The 10,909-nt window shown below is 38.0% G+C and overlaps 1 protein-coding gene across 1 annotated transcript in view; it reads right to left on the bottom strand.

Moving 5' to 3' along the window:
• ENPP1 (ectonucleotide pyrophosphatase/phosphodiesterase 1) overlaps positions 1–10,909 on the bottom strand; it is a 40,956-nt gene that overhangs the window by 11,978 nt on the left and 18,069 nt on the right. Inside the window, 6 exon segments of the mRNA XM_009880166.1 lie at positions 1,162–1,249; positions 4,446–4,515; positions 6,059–6,186; positions 7,318–7,349; positions 8,913–9,044; positions 10,186–10,294. Coding sequence (XP_009878468.1) covers positions 1,162–1,249; positions 4,446–4,515; positions 6,059–6,186; positions 7,318–7,349; positions 8,913–9,044; positions 10,186–10,294 — 559 coding nt within the window.

Here is a 10,909-nt window from a genome sequence, read left to right as displayed (position 1 = left end):
AAATACAGGACGAAGAAGGGACAAAGGAACAAGGAGTCAGGGTGGCATTATGTTTGAAGGCGGGGGGGGGTAAAAGGCTGTAAGGCACCTATTTTTTCAGAAAGAAACACCACTTCTCTGGTGCAGTGTACTGTACTGTGTCAGAAAACAAAGTGAAGAATATCTGTGTATGGAGCAGCCTGTCTGCGATCCTCAGATACAGAGGCAGACTGCACAGAACAGAAATCAATCATGAATTCTAGAGTGACACCACAGATGCGGGAGAAACAGGAAACCTGACTATCGCAGAGACAACTAGCTCTAGGGCAAGACTCCAAAGCAATGGCACTACAGACTCAAAAGACAGTTGCAGTCCATCAAAAGACCAAAAAAGCGCATATTTGAAACACTTGTTGTATTAGGCAATGAGAATGGACACAGAAACATGCAAATCTAGTATTAAAAGATATAATACATAAATGGAACAAGTGACACATGCAATGATTAATTTGGGAGGGGGTTTATTATATGAATCAAGTAAACAAAACCAAAACCCCCTAAATTTTATCCAAATTTATCTAAATTTTGTCCAAATTAGAACTCTATTTATATCAAGTAACTAGAATAAAAAATATGGCAAGGGAAAACAAAAAAATAAGAAAACACATGACAAAAATACAAGGAATTGTTCAAGTGCACTGACTCAGGGTGACTGACTCAGGCTTTCTGGAAAGAGGTGCCGGGCAGCGGCACCCATACCCATTATTATGTTCATTATTTATTGTTCTGCCTGAATAAGGTCACCTGAGTGATTAATCTGATAACCTAGTTAGTTAGATACGAGAGAGAAATATCCGTTCTCACTGATGGTGGAGAGACTGCGAAGTAGTCAGTTTTAGTAGTGGTGAATCAAAGCGCCAGCTGTGGAGCAGCCAGAAGAACACACAGAGTGACCAGTGGAAAGGAGAGATACAAGGTGGCCTGACCAGTAGATCCTAAACAGTTGTTAGTCCTTTAGAAGCTGGATCTTTCTCAGAAAAACAAACAGCTTATTATTTGTGAAAATCAGCAGCAAGCCTTAAGGACAAATTTCTAAGGACACTTAAAACTGTTATTAGAAGATTTGCAATGCCCAAAAGAGATATTTTACTGAACAAAGATGGCTCCATCAATTGTACTTACCACACATCAAATTATATACTTCAATGTTTTCAAATGGATCAACTTGAGTACGAAACTTGAATCCTGGTCCAAAACCAATAAAGATAGCCTAGGATTTACACAGAAAAATAAAGTAAAACTGTGTTTAAGACAAGTTGAAATAGAAAATATCTTCATACTCCGAGGGCATTTTCTTTCAGGAACTTAATCTTTACCCATATAGTATGAATCAAGTCAAAAGCATGTTTTTTTCTTAAAAAAAGTAAACACATAAGAATTATTTTTAGAAGTAGTAAAAGAGATTAGGAAAGCTAATTTTGTCTCATTGTTGCCTTTAAAAAGTTGCCCTCGGCCACTTATGAAATCCCTTGCTCTTCTCTGCTGTTGAAGAAGTTTAATTAATTTTCTTAAATGCTTTACGGGATTTAATGGAAATGTTGAGCCAAAATAATCATCACATTTCATGCCCTGTAAACAATTTGGAAGCTTTTAACTTCAGGCTATAAAAACATCTGTTGGTAGCAACGTTTTAAATGGTTTAAGCAACGGCAAAGTCCTAGGCTTCTACGGCTGGTTTGCAGCTGTTCTTTCTTCTTCTTGCACCACTTCCTGAGCTATACTGGCACAAGCTATTGTGTAGCCATACACTGAACCTGATCCAGGAAGGCAGCCAGCTCAAAAAACTTTTTTTCTGCTGGCTCTTTTCCTTCTGGTTCAGTTCCCCGACCTACTTAACAATGCAGCCACAAAAAGCTTACACTAGCTTAGAGCAGGGTTTGCTGCAGGAATAAGGACAAGGAGGCCAGGGCACCAAATGCTTAAACTCAAATGCTGCCAAAAAAGATTTTTAAACTCACCCTGAGGTATTCATCTTATTTTTAATTAAGTGAAACAAATTGCACCCATTGGTGGTATCGAGGTACCATGGATGCTAGATGCTTTGCACTCTACAGCATCTTCCTGGGTAAGATCTCAAAGTTCTTTGCAAACAATGCAATTGTCTTAGATTTCATAGCTGTGTGGCAAAGATAGAGGCTTAAAACTCAAATCCAATTCTTTTTTTGAGATTAAAGCATAACGCAGGCTGCTATTCTGCAACTGTTGACGCTAAAATCTGTAGGCTAATAATTTACTCAACAAGCCTCATTTGAACTAGATGAGGCAGGAACATGCTACCTCCTTTCTGTTGGACTAGGTAATTACAGAGTATGAGATTTATGCTGTTATAATGTTAGCCACAAAAGGATAAATTATATCTGTTTTTGAAGACCAGTTAGGGATTCTATGAACTGACAATGCCAAGTCCAGCAAAAAGTTTGAATAGAGTCAACCTACTGAAAGAAAATTTACGCAGTCAAACTGTAGCAAAGACACAATATCCTAAGCTGGCATTTGGCATCACGTGGCCCTGCTGGTTGTAGCCCATTACTAGGTACCCTATCAACAGGTTTTACGTTGTCAAATCGGGGAAGAAGAGTAGGCCTGTAAGGGTAAACCAATATGAAATTAACACAGGTTTTGGCTAGCTGTTTTTTGAAAGTAGGTTGAAGCCAACACTACATCATTCTACAAGACAGGAAAAATAAGGCTTTTAAGAGAAATCTATGCTTTACATAGACTATGTAGGTCTTTTCATAAAACTTGTTTTCAGTAATTTTTTTTGAATACAGGGTTCTCTCTTTATAGATGTGTTTATACATATTCCCTGTAATAGTTCCAAGTACCTCACAATTGTTAGTGGATTTTATCCTGAGAATAGCTTTTTGAAATGAAGAGTATTGCTTTTCATTTTATTGATAGCAGAAACTAAAGCAGAGGATAGGTTAAGTGACTTCCCCAAATCAGATGGAACAAAGGACATGATTTCGTGTTGCCCTGTGATCCCTTCCCATTTCTCAATAAAGAGAATAATTTTGGGACTCTCCTTATGTGAACATGACTGACATGCTCTCTCCTGAACAGACTACCTCAAAACAGTGATACATAATCTATCATGACACAGTAGAATTACAGAGTTGGGAGATCATTTAGCCAACTTTTGCAAACAATAGAATCAAAAGTAATGATGCTATTTCTGAAAGATGCTTGTCTCACCAGTTGTTAGGTAATTCCTGTGGTGGAAGCTTCACAGACTTCCAGGGCAAGCTGCTATACTCATTAATGGTTAAAGAATAAGTTTTCTAATAAACAAATCAACTCTTCTTTGTTGCAGTTTAAGCCTGTTGCTTCTGTTCTTAGGCAACCCAGAACACAAAGAATGGACTAGCCTCACAGACCAGGGGACTGGCTGGCTAGGGAACGACTTTGCTTGCAAGGGCCTGGGTGACATCGTGGACAGCAAGCTGAACACAAGCCAGCAGCACACCCTGGCAACAACAGCAGCCAGCTGCATCCCATGCTGTATAAACAGCTCAGCCAGCAGGTTGAGGGAAAGGATTATCCCTCTCTTCTCAGCATTTCTTTAGGCCACATCGGGATACTGCACCTCCAACGTAAGAATGACATCAATAAATAGTCATCGCAAATTCAGTGGAGGGCCCCAAGGTGGTTTGGGGCTGAAGTTCTTGCTTCAGGGAATAGGGAGGGACAGGGCTTGTTCAGCATGGAGGTGGACCTAACAGCCGTCCCCCAGTACCTACAGTGAGGTCATCAAGGAGACAGAGGCATGCTCTTCAGTGCTACACAGTAGGAGGCAGAGAGACAAAAGGCACAAATTGAAACAAGAAAGGTTCTGGCTGCCTATAACTAAACACATTTACACCAGGAGGACAGTCAGGCAGTGGAATGTGTTGGTTAGAAGCTGTGCAACCTCAGCCCTTGGCATTTTTCAAGACATGACTGCATAAAGCCCTGAGTAACCTGTTCTGATCTCACAGCTGACACTGTTTTGAGTTGGAGGTGGGACTAGAGACCTCCCAAGGTCCCTTACAATCTGAATTCTCTTAAGATCTAACAATTACTGTATTTCAGGATTTGGTGACATAAGTTTTCTCTTTTTCTGCTTTTAATGTTACAACAAAACAATTTGGCACAACCTTATACTCTTACCAGCGCACTGAAATCTCTGGGGTATGTCCTGTTGGGTTTTTGCCCAACTCTTACAACAATGTGGGTTACCCAGCACACCACAATAGCAATCCTACAAATGCTCAATTTCTTTAATTGCAGATAGAATAGTGTCACAGATCTTAAAAAAAAAAAAAAAAAAAAAACCCCAAACAAACCCAAAACCCCAACAGCCAGCAAACACAACATTCAGAAACAGAAGGAGCTAAAAACAAAAGCAGCATAAGTTTAAGTCTCACCTGCATACTGGGGAAGCGATTGTCTGAGCCATGGAATCCACCTATGCAGCTTTTAATCTCAAATGGTTTCCTATTAAAAAAAAAAAGATTAAAAAAGTCACAGTTTATATAACTCACACTTTACAAATCATATCAGTAAAAAATACCTTTGGTGATGCATTGTTTACTTGTCTGTTTAAAGATTCTTAGAGGCTTATCCATAGGGAACAGAAAGTCTTTAAGCTTTGGAAGAGAATGCCTTTAAAATCAGAATGATTTTTTTTCTCTGCAAATGTTATCCCTTTGGAATTCTCAAGTTTCTGCCAGAGTCATTTAAAGTCAAATATCAGATGACATATGAACAAAATGTTTGTTCTCAGGGTAACAGATTTTCATTTCACTGTCATCTGGGTAACAGCTTTGCAGTACTTTATATAAAGTGGATTCTAAAGATTTTTTTGTTTGTTTTTTAATAAAAACTCTAACGTAATTCAGAGCATTCAGCTGGGCATCTTACCGTCTAATAAAAACAAATATCCAACATAAGCCAGGCCTATACAAATTATTTCAACGCATACAGTTCCAGTAACCCAAACCCGATTTGCATGACTTGCACACATTTACGGTATTATACAACAGGATTTACTGAATACACGGACTGAAAAACTCTTTCATGATGAAAGCCCTAGAGTACCACAGAGGTGCTCAAAATTATATCATTATAGCAGATGCCATTATTCTGGAAGTTGTAAACTCATTGGTCAGAACATAGAATTATAGAATGGTTTAGGTTGGAAAGGACCTTGAAGATCATTGAGTTCCACCCCCCCTGCCATGGGCAGGGACACCTCCCACTAGACCAGGTTGCCCAAGGCCACATCCAGCCTGGCCTTGAATACCTCCAGGGATGGGGCCTCAACAACCTCTCTGGGAAACCTGTTCCAGTGACGCACCACTCTCAAAGCGAAAAACTTCTTCCTAATGTTTAATCTAAACCTGCCCTCTTCCAGTTTAAAGCCATTCCCCCTCATCCTATCGCTACATGTCCCAGTAAAAAGTCCTTCCCCAGCTCTCCTGTAGGCCCCCTTTAGGTACTGGAAGGCCGCAAGAAGATCTCCCGGGGGCCTTCTCTTCTCCAGGCTGAACAGCCCCAACTCTCTCAGCCTCTCCTCATAGGAGAGGTGCTCCAGCCTACATACAAAGTAATTAACAATAGGGGGCTCAGTAAATTCAATATATGCCAGTGGATCGCTCACAAGACTGATTCAACTGAGTAGCTATGCACATGTTTAGCTTTCATGACTCACTTTGGAAATTCCTAAAGCATGGCAAGATGTGCTCAAGTATCTGACAAAGGGGACCTTAGCTTCTAACACTTGTGTCACAAAGCCTGTCACTACCTGCATACTCAGCAGGGAGATTATCTATAGCTGCCAGTTTAAAATAGAGCCTCCTCAGGCCAGCAAAAACTGTAGAAAAAAGCATGGATTTTTTTCTTTGCAATGTCTCTATGACAAACAAGAATACCACACTCCAATAGCTATCATTGAACTCTAAGCATCTGGAAGAAAAAAAAACCATGAGAAAAAACAAATTATTTGCTGTATAACCAAGTACTGAAAACTGTAACTTACCTAGCAAGCTGCCATTGGGAGTCTAAATAAAAGTGCAATGGTTCAATCCGGTCGTTATAGGAATAATGGAAACGCTTGGGTAGCAGCTGTTTCATATAAGCTTTGAAAGGCTGATTTGGTTCTATGCACTGAAATGTTTAAATTAAAATATAAAATGTACATTTCACCAAACTCTTGCGTATGTCATGCACAGTTCTTATAAAGCACTTCAGTTGCAAAGGGTCTGCAATAACCCCCACTAAGGACAATGGGTTTGGAGTCATATAGTCTGGGACCTAAATATTAAAAACTATTTTAATAACAAATACTGACTGGTTTTGTATTCAATAGTTATTAGAAGAATATAAATATTGGATTATGGACATAACTCATTCTTTCTTTTTTTTAATTCTTACAGCCTACAATTGTATAGAACCAAACAGCACTGCTTAGAATTAATAAGGAATTACATTGAGACATGAACATCATGTTACTTTCAGAAGTGGTCGGAGACTGTATGGTGCAATAATTCTACAGCTCTGTAATACAGAAAGTAACAGACATTCGTAGGGTTTTTAGATTGGTCACTCAGGGACAAATAGATTTTTCCACCAACGAAGATCCATTAGTGATTTAAAACAAACATACAAAATATATAAAAAAAAAAACCAAAAAAAACCCCTCTCTACTATAATATTGGAATTTTTGAATAGTGAAGTCATCTATACAAACAGCATAGCTCTCACCAACTGTGGTGTCTGCACAACTGAGAGGCAAACAGATTGTGGTGCAGGGATGAGAACAGAAGCCAGGTATAGAGCAGAAAAGCAAATTCCTTAAGTTAGAACTAACAAAAAAAAAAATAAAAATCTCAAAGCTGTTCATCAAAAAGGTATGAGCAAGAAAATCTTATGCTTGTCCAGGAAATGGAGCTGAGCTTTACACTGACTTGGCCCTTAACCAGTATGGTCCAGATACAGAAATTATCCAGTTTGAAGAGCAACAAGACACAGTGCTAGATAAGAGTTCGTGAAAAGAAATTAACACAAAACCTTAGTTAATGCACAACCAGATAGCCATATGACACCTTACTCAACTTTGACCTTCCCTTCCCCTGCATGGAATTAGTTTTGTTGTTGTTGCTAACTGTATAGCATATGGAAGGTCACCAATTCAAAGTCCAGATGCTCTGTAAGTAGCCCAGCAAACAGCCAATGCTATAAAATACATGTAAATATCAGTAGAAATTAAGCTAGAACAACAGATAAAATGACACTTACTGTGAGGTTTCTGACAATGCCTTCGTAATTAACTGGAAGAATCATATGTAAGAATTAGTCACCTAAGTTAAAAAAAATCAGATGTAAAATGAAAGCATTCCCATCACCTAATATAATTAGCTTATTTTCAAAATATTTCTGGATGTAAGAAATTATTTTTCCAGAATGAAAACCATAGGGAGTAAAATAAGCTAAACCTAAACTGTCAAGCTATTGCTTTTATGAAATTTTAGTTCACAGTCTCTCCTCCCCTTGCTTACTTATTTACAGCTTTAAAATGTTAAACTGTATTAGCATCAGTTAGGAAAATAATCTGAGAAGTAAGTTTTCACAAAAGAGGCAACTAAATGCTATGCTAATCAAGCTGGACTTTTCCAGCTTGCTAATAAACTTCTAAGGAAAAAGAAACAAATACAACTATAAGGACAGCAGTTTTGTCTGGCAAGCATCCTTGGAAAGATAGCCAAGTGCAAGCTGGCTAGGATTCAGATGCTTAGACTCAACCCAAAAGGGACCATTACATCATTTGGTTTGACATTTTGTATAACACAGGCCCATTACACTTCACGCAGTTACTCTGTCCCGAGTCTGATATCCAATGCCTGACTAAAGTACATAAAGGTTACGCTGGCAAGGGAACCATTAATAATTTCTGTGTAGATATATGCAGTGCTACAGACAGCTATGCTACTTCATGAAAACAGTGCATGTGTCAAAAGCAGGAGATACTCTGCTTTTCTTCTTCCTGGACTTGGTTCTCCAGGGAGCACCTGGAACTGCATTTGACTCCCACATTCTCCAAGGAAACATTTAAAACAGTTTAGAATAGCATCAAGCAATGAAGTAAACAGGACTTAGAGTCACTGGGGCTGAAGCCTACAAGTTTTAAAGGGCATGGAGAGCAAGAATCTAAACAGAAGAAAAAAAAAAAAAAACCCAACCCAAAACAACTGTGAAACATGAAGGAAACACCTGCACTCAACATTAAAAAGTACCCGAAACTGCAGGCATTAAAGGTTCACCTAAAATGAAACTGCATAATGACTCAAAGTTTAAAATTTGTAGGCATTCGTTGATTTTTACTCAGGTTTCTTATCTTATTAATGTTTATTTGCAGTTTATGTAACTGCTGTCAGGCCATTAGACCATTTTTAATAACTAGGAAATATATTATAATACTCAAAATAATATGCAAGAGACAGTAACATTCCTTTAAGACAGAAATATAGCAAATTTATACATAAACTGGTAAATCAGGAAATGAGGTGAGACATAAGGAGGGGATTTTGGGGCTGCCTTGAGCACCAAAGATATGATTCAAAGGAGCACCATTCACAAGACATTTTCAGCTGGTTACGCTGAGGCAGCCCACAAAAGCAATCTGTAGGATTCAAATACACTTTCAGACCTGCAAAGTCAAAGGGTCTTTAAAAACACAGGTGCACTACTCAGTATTTCCTCTTCATCATTATCCAGTTTGTCCCTAGCTGACATTTACTCGGGTTTACCAGTGGAATATGCGGATCCTAAGTTTGTATTCATAAAGTACAAAAGCGTACAACCAAGTAACAAAAATTAGTTTAGCAATTACATACAAGAGAAATACTCATCTGGAACATTATTAGGTCTTAGGCGAGCTGCAGGACCAGGTACTACTATGAAATCTTGAACATCATCCAGATAGCTGTTCAGATAGGCTGTTTTTCTGCAGCTCCCTGCTTCCATCCCTGCAAAAGGAAAGAGATTTTATTTAAAAATGGGAATATCAATGGAGAGAAGCCTTGCTGAAGAGACATATAACTTAAGTTGTAGATGTTAGAAATGTAATTTCTCAGGTTTTTTTATCAGCAACCCCAAGACATCTGACCCAAGGAGACCACAATGCTCATGTACAGAAGAAAACAAAACATTACATAGATACACAATTAGCCATTTCCTCAGCCAATAAATGCACTCTAATAGAATAAATAGACAATTTTTCTTCTCTGAAGGGAACGAAATTTTATGAGCCTAAGAACAGCAGAAATTCATTTAGCCCAATACCCTACCTAGTAGTGTTCAGTAACATGTCTAAAGAAATACCCAATAATAACAGCAATTATGGCCTGATCTTCCACCCAGTGTTCCTTATCAGTTTCCAGAAGTCAAAGAGATTGAGTCGCATATGGCATTTGAACTCTTACTTTTAATACTGGTTTACCATCTATTAATTTCATAAATATTTTAAACCTGTATAAATATTTGGCTTGGTTCATTCCTGGTGGCAATGAGTTCTTGAAGTCAATTTTGTGCTGCATGGAAGTATGCTTATATTTTGTTTGTCAGGAAAAGAAGCAGAAAAAATGTATTGGTAAAATACATAACTTATTACAGAAATAATTCCAGAAATACAGAAAAGCTATAACAGAAATAAATTCAAGTTTCATATTCACAGTGTTCTAATAATGGATAAGGGAACTGACAACTGAAAGGAAGATATGGCTTGTATTTTCACTTCTTCATCAATTTGCAAGCTATTGCTGTGTAGTGTAGTTAAAAGACAGAAAAAATGAAATCTTTTTTTACAATTCACATTTTTTTATTCTATTGCTTTTACTGACTGCTAATGATTAGAAGAGGAATTAGGAATTAAATATGAAAACTATTTAATCCATCTCTATGTTCTCCACTTCTTCCGTTCCCCCATAAAATAGTCTGATTCTCACCTACGCTGATTATCTCTTATGCCATCTTGATAATATAAAACATAATTTCTAGGTATTATCTGCTTCATTAACCTTGCCAGAAACATGCAAGTATAAAGTCAGAACATTACTTTATAAAAACAGCTCTTCAAAATTCCGGTATATTTTATAAAATCAAGTTTACCATGATCTGATATAAAAATAATGTTCAGGCATTTATGCAAGTTCATTTGCTTGAGACCATCCATCAGCATCCCTACTATGTTGTCCACTCTCTGTAATGCCATAATGACCTGCAGGACAAAAATAAGAATGTAAAGCAAGTGTTAATCACTTCAGTTAAAAAATAGAAATTATTTCTAGCAAGAGTGAATAAATTTAAACTGTAACAGTATATGCTAATAAAGAGTAAGGAGTTCTTCTTATAGACCATTAAAGGCTAGATGCAGTCCAGACACAAATGCAGGACACAGGGACCTAAAACCCCCAAACTCATGACAGGGGGCACATCCAGTGCACATTAATGGGAGAAACTGTGAGGACAGGAGATTTTTTCAGCATTTTCAATACCCTGTTAAACCTGCTTTTTGCCTGTTCCTGCTTTTCTCAGTTGTATACCCTTTAGATGCATACTCTTTACATCGACAGAGAATGGACTTAACAAATACCCCTATACTGCTAAATAAAAATGGGAGCCTGCAGACTGCCTAGCACTTGCACTGCGCAGGGATACCTCTGTCTACACTACACAGCTCTTGGCCTCAATTTTTTCTGGGGCCCACACCGTACGAAGGCACAGCTACACATTTTTATGTGTCATTTCAGTCGAAGACATTTAAAAACAAAAAACAAAACCAAAAAACCCAATACACCCCTCCCCCCCAAAAATCCAACCTCCCTAAAAAAAA

This window comes from Charadrius vociferus, unplaced genomic scaffold, assembly GCF_000708025.1.
Source record: "Charadrius vociferus isolate BGI_N301 unplaced genomic scaffold, ASM70802v2 scaffold82, whole genome shotgun sequence".
Lineage (NCBI taxonomy): Eukaryota > Metazoa > Chordata > Aves > Charadriiformes > Charadriidae > Charadrius > Charadrius vociferus.
The sequence above is the reverse complement of the archived record's forward strand: the minus strand, read 5'-3'. Positions and strand labels throughout refer to the sequence as shown.